The sequence below is a fragment of the Saccopteryx bilineata genome, chromosome 10 (assembly GCF_036850765.1).
Source record: "Saccopteryx bilineata isolate mSacBil1 chromosome 10, mSacBil1_pri_phased_curated, whole genome shotgun sequence".
In the NCBI taxonomy this organism is placed as follows: domain Eukaryota; kingdom Metazoa; phylum Chordata; class Mammalia; order Chiroptera; family Emballonuridae; genus Saccopteryx; species Saccopteryx bilineata.
In genome coordinates, this window is record NC_089499.1 from 24378356 (window position 1) to 24393585 (window position 15230).

The 15230-nt window shown below is 37.0% G+C and overlaps 2 protein-coding genes across 5 annotated transcripts in view; one reads left to right on the forward strand and one right to left on the reverse strand.

The window, feature by feature from the left end:
- TOP2B (DNA topoisomerase II beta) overlaps positions 1–12988 on the forward strand; it is a 56577-nt gene extending 43589 nt beyond the window's left edge. For both annotated transcript variants that reach the window (XM_066245723.1, XM_066245724.1), the window contains exons 29-36: positions 2162–2306; positions 2527–2694; positions 4726–4927; positions 5858–5937; positions 7115–7225; positions 9959–10081; positions 11478–11572; positions 12498–12988. In XM_066245723.1, the coding sequence (XP_066101820.1) occupies positions 2162–2306; positions 2527–2694; positions 4726–4927; positions 5858–5937; positions 7115–7225; positions 9959–10081; positions 11478–11572; positions 12498–12665 (1092 nt within the window). In that variant the 3' untranslated portion in view covers positions 12666–12988. The remainder of the gene's footprint in view (positions 1–2161; positions 2307–2526; positions 2695–4725; positions 4928–5857; positions 5938–7114; positions 7226–9958; positions 10082–11477; positions 11573–12497) is intronic.
- An 87-nt stretch (positions 12989–13075) lies between these two features.
- Positions 13076–15230, reverse strand: part of RARB (retinoic acid receptor beta) — a 187452-nt gene continuing 185297 nt past the window's right edge. For all 3 annotated transcript variants that reach the window (XM_066245727.1, XM_066245725.1, XM_066245726.1), the window contains one exon: positions 13076–14541. In XM_066245727.1, the coding sequence (XP_066101824.1) occupies positions 14345–14541 (197 nt within the window). In that variant the 3' untranslated portion in view covers positions 13076–14344. The remainder of the gene's footprint in view (positions 14542–15230) is intronic.

The following is a 15230-nucleotide window of genomic DNA, read 5'->3' on the forward strand; positions in this document are numbered from 1 at the left end:
ATTTTACTGTGTGCTTAAATAATGCTTTGTTATGTTTCTAATATATTCACTTGTGATAGAAGATCATTTGTTCTATGAAAGCAGTTGATCCATAGAAGAAAAATATTAGTCAAGGACACATACATATAAAAAGCTACCTGCTTTATTCCATTTTAAAAATAATAGAAATACTGTACTCAAGCATTCTAAATTAAAATCATGAACAAAAAATATATATGTCATCTTTAAAATATAAATTTTAGTACTGTATCATGACTAATTAAGCTGGTCTTATAGCAGAAGAGGGTTTGTTTGACTGTTAAAGTAAGCTATTATTTTTTTACTCTTTGTTTTTACTATTAGTTAAAAGATCGTCAAGCACATCCGATGTCATTGGCATTGATTGGTGCTATTGAGGATTGAAAAGTGTGAGACTTATCTACCCTCCAGCAGATGGGCAAGAGTTAGCAGGAGGAGGAAACATTGAGATACTGTTCAGAGTTGAGGAAATAGGAGGCATGATGTTCTGAAAGACAGATGCAGATTTTTCTGGGCATCTTGATTTTGGAACCCACGGGATATGTAGATGGATATGTCCAACAGTCTAATTAGAGCTTGGGAAAATGAGTCCAGGAGCTGGAGAGGTTGGGAAAGTTCTCTGTACAGAGCTAATAGTTGAAGCAGAGGAGCATTACAACATCAGAGTTGTAATAAACAGGTCTTCTTCCTCCCCTGGCTCCCCGCCACACACAGGTTCACTTAGACATGCACTTGCTTTCTCCGTAGGAAAAGGGCTTCTTTCCTCTTCATTTGGTGTTTGTCAGGCTCAGTTCTCAGCATTGTTCTCTTTACCCCACATACTTCCCTTGAGTAACATCATAGCTTTTCCACTCACACGATGACTCTATGTCCCTAAGCTTTTCAGGAGTGCCAGGCTGCTGTAGCCAGTCGAATACCTAGAGCCTCTCAAACTCAGCATTTCTGAAACTGGATTCAATATCCAGACTTCAAAACCACCTATACCACCTCTGTGCCTTATCTCAGTTACTGGTATTATCAGCCATTACTAATGTAAGCCCAAACCCTGGGAATTGCCCCATTCAATTAGTACCTAAATCATACTGATTGCCTACGAAGCAACTCCAAAATCCACCTTCGCATCTTGGTCTCCTTGACACCGAGTTAGGATTCTGTGTTTTCTCTAAGATAATTGAAAGCAATCCTTTTAAGTAGTCTTGCTGTCTCTCCAGTCATCTAATCATGATTTTTACCTCTCTCCACTTCATTCCTCTCAGTCTTCTCTCTCAACTACTAGAGCGATAGTTCCAAAAAGTGTGACTTATACAAATGCTTAAAAGTTCTCAGTGGGTCCCCACTGACAATACCCACGCTCCTGTATGCAGTGATTTAGCTCCTACATGCCTTCCTGTGTTTTTGTACACTAATCTTTCCTCTCACCTTGCCTTGAATTCTAGCAGACTATTTGCAATTCTGTAAACAATGTGGCAACTCATGCCACTGTGTCTTTTGCCTGGGATGCTCTTTCTCCCTTCACTCACCTCACCTGAGGTCAAAACCCAGTCAGAAAGCCTCCTTCTTGGAGTCTTCTCTGGTCCTGCTCTAGGCAGAGCTGCTCCGTTCTTCCCTGGGTCACTGTTACACCTACCTCTGTATTTGTTATTCGTATTGTAGTGACTTGTCTTCTCTTTCTCTCATTCAGTAATTTTAGTCAGAGGACTTCATTTTATAATGCCTAGCAGTGCATGCTTGTGTTGCTTATTTTCTTTTAATAATCTAAAGGGTTTTTTCTAGGATATAGAGGCCACCGCTGTAGCAACTTATTTTGCAGGTACCTTTTGGAATAGTTAGCTATTGGTCTGAAAGTCTCATTTGACAATGGAAAATGGCCTCCTTATTTTTTATGGTTGCTTTTAGGTAGCTGTCATCTAATAGTATGTACCAGAAGATTAGAGTGGTAAGCAGTACCATTTGCTTTAGATATATCAAGTAAAACATGGTCTGATCAAAGCTCTGTTAAGATGTCAGTAGAATTACATTTTATTATTTTTTACTCATATAATATGAAGAAGCAATGTACTGGCTGGAAATGTATCTCTAAGGTACACAGTAGTGATTTAACTTTTATTTTCATTCTTGGTTTGATTTTCTTTTTAATGTGTAGGGTGATCTCGATACCTCAGCAGTAAAAGTGGAATTCGATGAAGAATTCAGTGGAACACCAATAGAAAGTACAGGAGAAGAAACATTGATCCAGTCTGTGCCTATAAATAAAGGTCCCAAACCCAAAAGGGAGAAAAAGGAGCCTGGTGAGGATTTGTTACCAAGCCTTTTCTGATAAAATCTATATACACAGGGTATTACAAGATACTTTTGATTGCGCTTTTTTTCTAATAGTTTTATGTAATATCTCAATGTTCACGAACATTTGTTATTATACGGAACTTTTCATTATATTAGTTTTGGTTTTGCTAATGACATTTGTGTAAGTATGGATACATACTGTCGTTGTTGTTCTTTTGGTTTTAGGTACCAGAGTGAGAAAGAGAAAAGTACCTACATCAGCTGGCAAACCTAACACAAAGAAAATGAAGAAACGGAACCCTTGGTCTGATGATGAATCCAAGTCAGAAAGTGACTTGGAAGAAACAGAACCTGTGGTTATTCCAAGAGATTCTTTGCTTAGAAGAGCGGCTGGTATTGTGATACATTTTATACTTATTTTATTGTATGTTGTAGTTTGGCCAAGTTAGTATTACCCATATTATTTGTATTGACAGTGTTACTAAAGTACTACACCATTAGTATTTCAGGAGTTTTAGTCCACAAAGACAAAAGTTGCTTTACAGAATGGTTTTTTCTAGCAAAGTTGGACGTTAGACAGATTTCCTAGAATGAACCATGTTTTCTTCTTTTCATTAAAATTTTGGGGTGATATTCCTTAATAAGATTATGTAGGTTTCAAGTGTACATTTCTATGATAGATGGTCTGTATATTGCATTGTGTACCCACCAGCCAAATTGCTTTTTTATTGATGTTTATATAAAGTTTGGGTTATATTTCATTCATAGTTTGAAGACTTTTGGTAAAAAATGTATTATGGTAGTATACCACGAGTGATGGGTCAATAGAAATACTGCAGAGTTTTGTTTTTGTTTAGTTTTCTACCTTTGTATCCAAAAAATTTCTCCCAACTTTAGGAGTCTGATTCCACGCACAGGGCAATACCATTAGATTACTAGATCACTGCAGTCAAAGAGCTAGGATGCACAGTCCCATTTTGTTCTATATTGCTGTTAAGCATGTGATTTGATCCTATCTGAATGTATTCATAAACTTAAAGTATTCAAATAATTAAAAACTGATGACTCCTATTTTATAGATTCTTCTCAAATTTAAGTCATCATTTACTTAAAATGAATAACATCATTACAGTTGTTTTATCTCTGGGAGCTACATTTTAAATTATATGTCAGGCCTTAAATTCTTTGGTTGTGTAATCACAAAGTGATTGAATTTCTTTTCCTAAAGTGTATAGGTAGTATAATATATATGAATTTTTTTTCGTGTGTGTGTGTGTGTGTGTGTGACAGAGAGAGGGACAGATAAAGACAAACTGGAAGGGAGAGAGAAGCATCAATTCTTCACTGCGACTCCTTAGTTGTTCATTGACTGCTTTTTCATGTGTGCCTTGACCCAGGGGTGAGGGGGCTACAGCAGACCGAGTGACCTCTTTTTCAAGCCAGTGACCTTGTGCTCAAGCCAGTGACTTTGGGCTTCAAGCCAGCAACCTTTGGGCTCAAGCCAGTGACCATGGGGGCATGTTTATGATCCCACGCTCAAGCCAGCAACCCCATGCTCCAGCCAGCAACCCTGTACTCAAACCTGATGGGCCCACGCTCAAGCTCAAGCAGTGACCTCAGAGTTTCAAACCTGGGTCCTCTGTGTCCCAGTCCAACGCTGTATTCACTGTTCCACTGCCTGGTCCTAGTCAGGCAATATGACTTTTTAACGTGGAACTTAAGTTACATGACAGTTAATTTATTACATTAAATGCTTCAAAATTGTATTTATCCTTTTTCCATTCATCTAGAAATAAGTAAAAATATGGCATCTAAATGATTTTTAAATTTTATTTTATAGCATATGCTAGAAGTTATAATAAAACTTATTTGTATAATACCAATGTGCCTTTCTCCATAGTTGGTAATTTTTATACATTATATTAAATTATTGTCTTGATAAATTATTGGTCTTACCTCTACTTTCTCTTATTCACCTGAAATATTACTATCTGTTATTTTGTAGTGAAACTACTATTAATAGATGTTTTTATGAAAAAGGTTAAGATTAGTACTTTCTAAAGACCAGTAAGATTTGTCTTTTGTAATCACAGAAATGATAAATCTTTTACAGTGGCCATATGACTTCTTTTATGTTTTTGAGTAATATTTAAGTATGACAAGCCACATCTTAATAATCTCATCTGTTTATGCTCTCTTAACGTGTGCAGCATTACCCCATAGCCTCCTGGGAAGTACAGCTAGATTGTTAACACTATGAAAATAACTGAGGCCAAAGTTGTTGGCGTTTATTCTCTAAATGCTTGTCTCTTTTTATTGAGTGTTTTTAGTGATAGCTGGAATATTTTTCAAATGCATTACTCATCATATTTCATGTGGATAAAGCTGGATTTGATTTTAACATTTACTTTCACTTTTCTCCAGCGGAGAGGCCTAAGTACACATTTGATTTCTCAGAAGAAGAGGATGATGATGCTGATGATGACGACGACAATAATGATTTAGAGGAATTGAAAGTTAAAGCATCTCCGATAATGAATGATGGGGATGATGAATTTGTTCCCTCAGATGGCCTAGATAAAGATGAATACACATTTTCACTTGGCAAATCAAAAGCTACTCCAGAGTAAGTAATGAAGCAACTGCTACTCAGGTATATGGTATAGTTAGTTGATTAGACATCTGTCAAAGATCTAGTAAATTCTAAGAAATTATTACTCTAAGGAAGGTTCTCCTCATGAAGCAATAAATTTGGTTGGTAATACAGCTGTTTACATAACTTTTGCTATAGTTCAGAACATGGATTGGAAAAATTATTTCATAAAAGGCTCAATAATAAATAGTTTAGGTTTTGCTGGTCATATGGACTATGCCATAACTACTCAATGGTGTTATTGTAGCAAGAAAACAGCCATAAACTGGAGGCTGTGTTCCATTAAAACTTAATTTACAAAAATAGCCAGCAGGCCTATGGGACATAGTTTGACAACCTCTGGTTCAGAGAAAAGTTAATAAATCTTCAGAAATAGGAATTTTAGGGTTCTTTCCAAGCTTTGGCCTTGATTGATTTTTCTTGTCCAATGAGGGTGAACACTAACATGTTGATGTGAAGTGTGTGAACTATTTGAGACTATTTAAGGAAGTATTTTACCACATGTAGTCTAGGATCAAAAATAGAATTATTGCCTACTCTGATGGAGATTTTGCCTTTCTCCGTGGATTCTTGTAATTTACTAATGTTAAATTCTGGAATGGAAAAAAAATTCTGGAATGGTTCTAGCAACCATAAAATTTAATTTAGTGATATTTTTTATAACTAGACCTTTACTCAATCTCCATTCTCTTAGGTGAAATCATTGGGTGTCTGCTGTCTGTGTATGTCTGTATGCACATGTGTGTATATTAGAGGAAAATGGTTTGGTTGCTGTGTCTTTAACAGAGAAACAAATGAGAACAAAATTTTGTTCTGTGATTATAATCCTGCTGTATATATTATATATAATTTTCAAGGTTGAAACTAGATATTTAAATTATATTGTGTTTTTCTTTTTAATAGAAAATCTTCTCATGACAAAAAAAGTCAGGATTTTGGGAATCTCTTCTCATTTCCTTCCTACTCTCAGAAGTCAGAAGATGGTATGCTCACTTTCATCTTTTCATTGGTAACTGATTGCTATGATTTAGTGGAGAAGAAAACACAGTAGATAAATCATTAGATCATGATTTAATTCAGGATTTTTTTATGAGTAGATACCTTACCTTTTTACATTTTCCTCAATGTGATAAGGTTTATGTATTTTTCCTGAGGTGATTCTGAACTGCTTGGTCAAAATAGGTATTATGGAAGCACTTAGGTGGCTGGGCAGATGCTAATTTGTGTGTATGTAGGGAGTGTGGTGGAGGGGTAGTGTGTTAATGAGAAAAAAAAAATGTAGAAATTTTGGAAGATTGAATTTTGATTTTCATGGCAACATGATTTACATATGACAGATTTTTAAAAAGCTACACGGGTAGTGATAGGCCAGTTTGTTTTACTAAACCCTGGTAGCTGAAAGACTAAAACTTTCATAGAAGCAAATTTAATCCAAGTATTTTTTATTTCCTATATTTTTGTGTATGGAATTCTTAAGAAAACAATCTGGTTAGATTGAATTGATTCACTGTCTTGCATTTTTTAATGCACATATGTGGACAGATATAGATAGATCTGGCACATACTCTCTCTATATAGATAGATATGCATTTTGACAGCATGTCAAAACAGTTATGTAAAAGTAGCCATTTTAAGAGTCCCTGTTTTGGTGTTAAGGATGGAGGGATGCAAAGAGGAATTGATTAATTTGTAAAAATATACTGAAGGTAAGCCTACATGCTTTTTAATCAAATTGATTTAAAAAGATGAATACTTACTACTTTTTTAGATTTGACCATTATAACTTATATCCCTGAAATGGTTGATAGCATTAGATGTGTAGATACTAAAACAATCACAGTGAGAACTTTTTCATATAGCATTTAAAAATAAACCGGTATTTATTTTTGAATTGGTCAGTTAACCAATGATTAGCCTTAGGACTATTTTAAAAAATTATTACATATTCTATACCATTTAACAACAGAGTTAGCATTTTTAAAATATAATATTATTTTTTTTATTTTCAGCTGTTTGGATATTATAGATTATAAAATCACAAAATAGAAATTTGTAAGCTCAATTGTCTCAGGAGAAGTCATTAGTTAAAAAAAATAATAAAAGTTTACTAACTGGTCCTTACAGAATCTTTTTACTGATAAAAAGCTTTGTAATTTTTAGATTCAGCTAAATTTGACAGTAATGAAGAAGATTCTGCTTCTGTTTTTTCCCCATCCTTTGGTCTGAAACAAATAGATAAAGTTCCAAGTAAAACAGTGGCTGCTAAAAAGGGTACGTATGTACTTCCATTTGGTTTCTGTGAGCATTGCATAAACCATGCAGAGAGAATTGCTGGTAAAGGACATTTAATATCATTTGAAACTAATTGTACTGGGAGTTCACTAGAAGATAGTTATAATGTATAAATGTATATAAGGAGAATCCCTTTTGTTTTCTAACCATGTGAGGTAATTATTAAAATGATTTTAAGACCATTTTAAAGCTTTAACTATAAAATAATCCCATGCTTTGATACAAAAGATAGCAAAGCTTTCTTGTAGTTGTTAGATTGTAAAGTAGATTAAAAATTTGTCATGCTAGTAGCCTGGTTGTGTTATCTGGATAGGCCATGACAACTCTTCATGTGGAATGATTGGTCAGTCCATTTGGGGTCCTCTTTTTGAGCCATCTTTCTTTGGCATAGCCTTAATTGTCTATGAAACACTAAGTTGATTCATGAATCTGTTACTAGTACCAACGTCCATACCTTGGTGTTTTTGAAGGAAGTTATAGTTCTTTGTGTTTAAAAGATAAATGCTACTTATACAGCAAGTAAACAGAAGGTATGGACTGTCCCTTCAGGGTCTTTAAAATGCACAATAGACAATACCATTGAAGACACACATTTCTTAGATGTAGCAGAAAAACAAAGTTCCTACTTATGCTGAATGCACGAGGGATGTGGTGAGAAATCGGCTGGCTAAAGGAGCCTCCCTAGCCAGAACACTGGAGGCCCTGCCCATACCCCCTGCCCCTCCCTCAGTGCACATGTGCCAGTGTCTGCATTTCTTTGCCTCAGGACTTTCTCTTTGTTGCTGTGCTGGAATATTAACACTTCCCCACCCCCAGTCATCCTCTGTCTGTGACTGAGGAAAGCTAGTGTGTAAATATCTGAGTGCTCTTACTCCTCTGGGACGTGTTTACATTGGCTCCCAGAGATTCCGTATGGGTAAGCTCCCAGACTGAAGACCTCTTGGCACACTTACCTGTTCCTGGCTGCCTTCTCTTCATGGTCTCATTTTTATATTCTTTTACCTCCCAAATAATACTTGAGTCTTTGACTTAGGATCAGGTGAGGTCTGCTTCTGGGGAATTCAGATTGAGACAGGCCCTATAATTTCCCTTTCAGCATCTTTTTTTTTATCTTCATATTAGCATCTTATAACAACCCTTTTAACTTGGGAACTGTGTCAGTTCTTTTAACATATCTGTTCCTTCACCAAGCTATTCACTCCTATTTAACCTAAAGAGTCAGAATTTAGCATTAACTAAAAGGATAGCACATCATGCCTGTTCTGTTTGGCTGTTTCACCAGTAGCTGAACTAACTAGCCTTGTGTCTCCTGACTGGATGACGTCTGTGTGGTGTGATTTCGGGGACCCCAGCAAGCCCTCAACCTTCCTCTAAAAACAGGATTCTCACAAAGTACCATTTCAAGGAGAGGATGTATCATGTCCCTCTGAGAGATCATGTATGGAACTCCAGGTTACAAATTATTATGCTGTACAAGTTAAATCCTGTAGCTCCAATAAGTTTACAGCAAAAAGGCTACTCACAGCACTCAGATACCTGACTTAATATTTGCCCAGTAGAGTTGAAAGTGCAACCTATCATTGCAAGTCTGAAACTCTTCCAAAGAAAAGAGGTGGTCCCTCGAGCTCCTGCTGTGCCAGTCTGTCCTTCCGCTAGGAGCTGCTCTGTGGCAGCCGCTGCCCAAGCACGTGGGCTCCTGCTGTTCTCATGAGGAGCCTTAGCTCTGGCATCTCAGGTTGGACTGGGACTAAAGTGCCACAGCGTTAGCATGGGCTCTTTCTTTTTAATAGAAAAGTCTGTAGTTAAGTCAATTTTTTTTTTCAAATTAGGCTTTACTCATCACACAAGTAGTTAGTAATAATTTTCACATAGACTGTAAATGAAGCTGAAAAAATCTATTTTTAAGACAAAATTCATCAAAACAAAGGTCATTGGGTCTATTGTCTACTTTTCTAGAATTTTCATATTTCTTTTCACATAAAAGTGCCAAGTCTGAATTTCAACTTAATATAAGTAAGTGAATCAGCATCTAGTCTTTGTATTTAAGGGTCCCACATAAATTGTTTTATTTTTTTAAAATATTTTAAAAGTTAGAATTTAATATATGGTTATACTTGGGTTATAATTAATGTCAAATATGTTTTTGTCTTGACTATATATTTATATATATTTTAGCCAGAGAGAGGGACAGACAGATAGGAAGGGAGAGAGATGAGAAGCATCAATTCTTCATTGTGGCACCTTATTTGTTGTTCATTGATTGCTTTTTCAAATGTGCCTTGACCAGGGGTCTCCAGCTGAGCCAGTGATCCCATGCTCAAGCCAGTGACCTCAGGGTTTTGAATGTGGGTCCTCGGTATCTAAGGCTGATGCTCTATCCATTATACCACCACTTGGTCAGGCATCTTGATTATATTTTTACTGCTCTTAAAAAGTTAATGCTTAATTAATTTTAATGGCCCTTATTTAAAATATCACACTTGAATTATCTAAAGGCAAATTATGCAGAATCAAATAAAAAGTATTTTATCATCTATGAGAAATTATGATGTTTGCCTTTACATTGGAACCAAATGGAGAGAAACCATTTTATTACTTAAGGCTACTTTATTTTATATCAGCTGTAGAAGTTCCATTGTTTTAGGATTCACTTCAGCTTGTTTGTTGGTAAGTATATTACATTGATCTAAACAATAGAAATTTGCTAAATAGGAAAACCATCTTCAGATACAACCCCTAAGCCCAAGAGAACCCCCAAACAGAAGAAAGTAGAGACTATCAACTCTGACTCGGATTCAGAATTTGGCATTCCAAAGAAGACCGCAACACCAAAAGGTGAGGATTATCTCTCTATAACCCTCAAACAGGCCATGTGGGAAATATTTAGTCTCTTCTACTAACTGCATTTAGAAAGATTGGGTATCTATTTTATTATAAATTACTAGACTCAACAAGCAATGTAATCTAAGAATCAGTGCTGAATTAATCCAAAGGGAAGTATAGCAATTTACTCTTTGTTTTACAAGTCAAGACGTTGAGACTTAGAGAAGTAAACATTTGCATGCGTAGGAAGAGACCCCTGTGGAGTGCTCACTGGAGTAGGCTGGAGCTGGGACTCCTAGGCCAGAGCTTTTTGCTGATCTAGGAAATGAAATAGCTGCGTCCAGGGCCCTGCAGGCACCAGCACCTGCTCCTCTCCCTGGCATCCTCCTTTGCCTTGAGAATCCAGACAGTACTTACAGATGCTTTAGAAAATGTTAAGACATGACTTTCTCTCAAGGTAGGTGTTCAGCCTTTTATCCAACTGACAGATACCATCGTGTTTATTTCTAAATGACAGGGTAGAGAGCTAGGCCTGCAGGGAAACCAGGGAGAAGGGCAGGGTGGCAAGTGCGTGGGGGGCCACCCTTACAGTAGGCGTGGCCGGAACCTCTGTAACGACAGAACTGCCACTTCATCTGCTCAGATACGGCATCCCAAGGTGATCTGGCTGGCTGTTCTTACTGCTGTAATACAGGCTTCTAGTTGATCATAGCTCCGGAGAAATTCTCAAAAATTTATAATTGCAAGTTTCATTTTCTTTCCCTCACTGGAATCACTACTAGAGCATGGAGAACGTTTAATATTACCATTTCCACTTCCTCCTCCAATGATGAGAATAAGTTAGGTAGATGAAAAAAATAGGCTGCATGTGGTAAGTTTAGGTCTGAGAAGGAATATAAAATTGACAGATCATTTCCTGGTTAACACTGAGGGGGTATTCTAAGATTGTGCTACTTAACGTGGGATCAGCAATTGGTTGTTACTAGTAACCAATAAGTAAAATTTAGAGTAAGGATTTAAATCTTTCTAATTTGTGTAAAGTATATTTTCTAGTATTTCATATTTTTAAAGTATTGGTCTATGACAAACTAGAAACTAAATTTGTTTTACATTACAATTTAAAAAGCATATTCTAAGATTTTTTTCAGGCCCAAGGACAGTATGTGCAAAATGCAAATATTTTATGGATTATGGGCTTGGTCATGAGGAACTTTATAATTAGTTCAAATGTATTTGTGAAGTACTGTTTAGTCATGTCAACTCCAGATGTGGCAGATGATGCTGCCACGTTGTGTCTACATCATTCATATTAAGATAGGAAAGGCCCAAGAAGTATGATATTTTCATCTGTTTATATTGTACTTTAACCTTGGGAGAAAAAGACAAAAACCCTTTGTATCATTTTAAGGTAAAGGCCGAGGGGCCAAGAAAAGGAAAGCATCTGGCTCTGAAAATGAAGGTGATTATACCCCAGGCAGGAAGACGTCCAGACCACCAAGCAAGGTAAGCAGAGCGTCTTTGTAATGCAGTCTTGTTTAGGGTGGTCTGTAACTGCTGTTTGCTTATTACTGTCATGTCTTGTAATAGCTTTATCCTTATGGGGCTGGTATATGATTAAAGAATGATCCAAGTCTAGATCTATATAATCAGGAATATTTCTTGGATAAAAATGTGGTATAAATTAACCTCCTAAAGAGTATTTTATCCAATAAGCAGTAGAAATTATATACTACTTGTCTAAAATATTTTTTTCATACCAAATAAAGGCTATTTCTTTATTTGATCAGGGCTTTCTTTTTTCAACACTTGAAATTATTGGACTGTAGCTGATTTTCCCAGTTAGTCCAATTCTTCTCCAGAAGTAGAAATACACTCTTTTAGGTAAATGAAAAATATCAAATGCTCTCCTTTATTTCTCTCTCATCTATAAAAACTTAAAAATGGAACTCTAAGTGATTTGAGCTTTATGCTGCTCCTCACACTGTCCTGCCCCAGCCAGCCCGCACACCTCTGCTCCGCCATGGGGCCTCCTCTGCACCTGTCACCCAGTGCGCGCTGCGCGGCAGTCCTGGCTTCCTCTCGTGAACGCAAAGGCGCTTACACAGCAACAGTCTGAAGTTTACTACTCTGGTCATTGGGCATATTTGCCGAGTTATATATAAACTCTGAAAGAAATAAATCATGTTGATAATAATACAAGATCACTAAGATGGCAAATTATTATACTTCCCCTTCATAAAAATGACGAGGTAACTGGTCTTACCTTCAAGTTAGCATTACAATTCTAATTTAAAAAGTATCATTTATAATTCCCAATGTAAGTGAAGTGTATGGAATGAGATTTCTTAATACTGGTCTTTTTTTTTAACTTTGGGGTTTTAAATCTCATTTGTTTTTTTTTTGTTTGTTTGTTTTTTTAATGGTCTAGAAACCGAAGAAAACAGCTTTTGATCAGGATTCAGATGTGGACATATTCCCCTCAGACTTCACTTCCGAACCGCCGTCTCTGCCACGGACCGGTCGGGCGAGGAAAGAAGTGAAATACTTTGCAGAGTCTGATGAAGAAGAAGATGTTGATTTTGCAATGTTTAATTAAGTGCCCCAAGAGCACAAACATTTTCCAACAGATAACTTGTGTTGTCTTTTTGTCTTTTCTGTCTCAGACTTTTGTACATCTGGCTTATTTTAATGTGATGATGTAATTGATGGTTTTTTATTATTGTGGTAGGCCTTTTAACATTTTGTTCTTACACATACAGTTTTATGCTCTTTTTTACTCATTGAAATGTCATGTACTGTCCGATTGGCTTGTAGTATTGTTATAGACTGCCGTGCACTAGCACAGATTTTAATTGTCATGATTGCAGACTACAGACCTGCTTTTTGAAATGAACTTTAAACATTAAAAATGGAACTGTTTTCTCTGTTTCTTTACCGAAAATGAAAGTGTAGTGAAAGCTCCCACACACCTTTAAAATAAATATATTTTATTCTTTGCCAGGAGACTCCATGGAAAAAGGTAAACAGTATATGAACATAGAAAGCATTGTTAAACAATCTCAATGTACAAACAGAGCCAGTGAAGGTACATCACAGACTTGCTAATATATCAAAAAAAAAAATCCACTAGTGCTTAAATGCGAACTAAGAAACTGACACTTGTCTGTTAACCACTCTACCACAGCTTACACTCTGCTTCATAGTGATTGAACAAGGTCAAAGAATGCGCGTGCCCCGCCCGGCCGTGCCTGGGAGAGGGAGGGTTAGTTAGCCCCTGTCATCAGGAAGGCTGAAAACCCCCAACATCAGGCGTGAGTCAGGAAGGACACTAGAGTTACATGGTACAGGTGGCAGACCAGCCTGTTCATTATACCAAGAAATTTCCCTAATGGCTTGTGAATAGGTAAACAAAAAACTTATTAACACTGAAAAGTGTTTCTGCCTTGGAGGCTATCATTACTGTAAAAATGTATCTTTTTTTAAAAAATCGTGTAGTTATGTCATTAAACAAGTAATAAACCACTTTTATAATTTAAAGTGACATTAACAATTGAACAATGACATTTGATTAACTGAACTGGCAGTTACACTGATACAGAATTCTCTTCTGCTAGTACAGTGAATTCGTATACTCTTACTGGGCAACATGAACTAAAAGATGCAGTTTTGAGAGCATCAGAAAGAGCAAGGACAAACTTCCATACTAACTAAATTAGAACAGCTTTATCTTATCATACTGTACAACAGTCCCATTTCCTTACCTTGATGTCTTGGTTATTCTGTGAAGGCAAGACAGTGACCTCTTTGAACCTCTCTTAGCTGGACATGTAGTCTGTTTTATAGCCTCGGTGTCTTGGCTAGTTTGATATGCAAGACAGAAGGAAAGCACCAAACATACAGTTACAGAAAGAACAGAGCCGTAGTTCTGTATGTACAAAGTCTTTAGAAACTTAACCGGGGTAAGTCATTTTGACTGGGTCTTTGCCATGCAATCTTGAGTGTTCAAAGAGGAAAATAGAAGCTTTTAACTAGTTTCTGGTTGCATGAAATGGTTGATTTTTGTAGATTTTAAAAAGTTTGTATTTCTAGGTAAGTTAGACAGTGAGGAGTATATATTGATACATACGAAAACTTCTTGGTCCTCTTTTGAGTTTTAATATATTTTCAGTCCAAAAACTAAGCAGCAGTAAAAATGTTTTGTTTTGTTTTTTTCCTTGCATTTTCAATCCCGGAACTGAAGGTACTGGGGAATGTTTGAAGGAGCTGGGACGTATCTTATTGCACCAGTGGGGACTGACTGACCCCGCTGTTTTCCACTGAGCTGGGGGAGATGCTGGGGCTGTGCTCTGCTGTGTGCCCGCTTGAGCTTGGGGTCAAGGGTTCATGTCCTTCAGAATTCTCCAGCATTTCCTGAATGAGGGGTGGCATTGATCCAGGAATTTCCATTTTCAAGGTAATGACACGTTCTGCACCTTATAGAAAGAAAGAATAGAAATCTGGTAGAGATAAGGAGTGAAGCTGGATAACGAGGGGTCAACTTGCATCTACTTTCACACGAGGGAAGATGGCGCCACCAATGCCTCCCAGAGCCTACCCTCATTTTACAACATGACGTTTTTGCTTTGTCTGGAAAAGTGCAGCGGTACGATGACATGTTTAAATTTGGTCATTCCGTGTCTCTGTCGGTCTCAAGAAACAAGATGGGTATGTCTGTGCTCAACATAATTGACTGATGGAAGACCAGAGAGAGTATGTATCTTAAATGAGACAGGCGGAAGGATACCGGGAACCACAAACTGAGGAAGTGATTGTGAGGTCGGACAGTAAATCAGGGAAATCCCTGGGCACGTGGGATGGGGAGCTGAGATGATAATGAACCAAAGCCAAACAATTTGACCAACTCTAGGCAGCTAGTGAAGAGCAAGACCACAGCTTCCCTAATCCGGGACACTTGAGAACAAGCGGAGTACACCAGTGTTTTTCAACTGCTGGTCCGCAGACCTGTCTGCCAGAAATTTTGTGCCGATCCGTGAAAGAGTTAACCACCCTGATGTTGTATGAACATGAGAGACCCAATAATCACCGTCAAATTTGCTTATGCTCAGGGTGATTTCTGTTTTAGCGGTTCCTGAAGTAATTCTATTTTCAGTATAATAAGGTT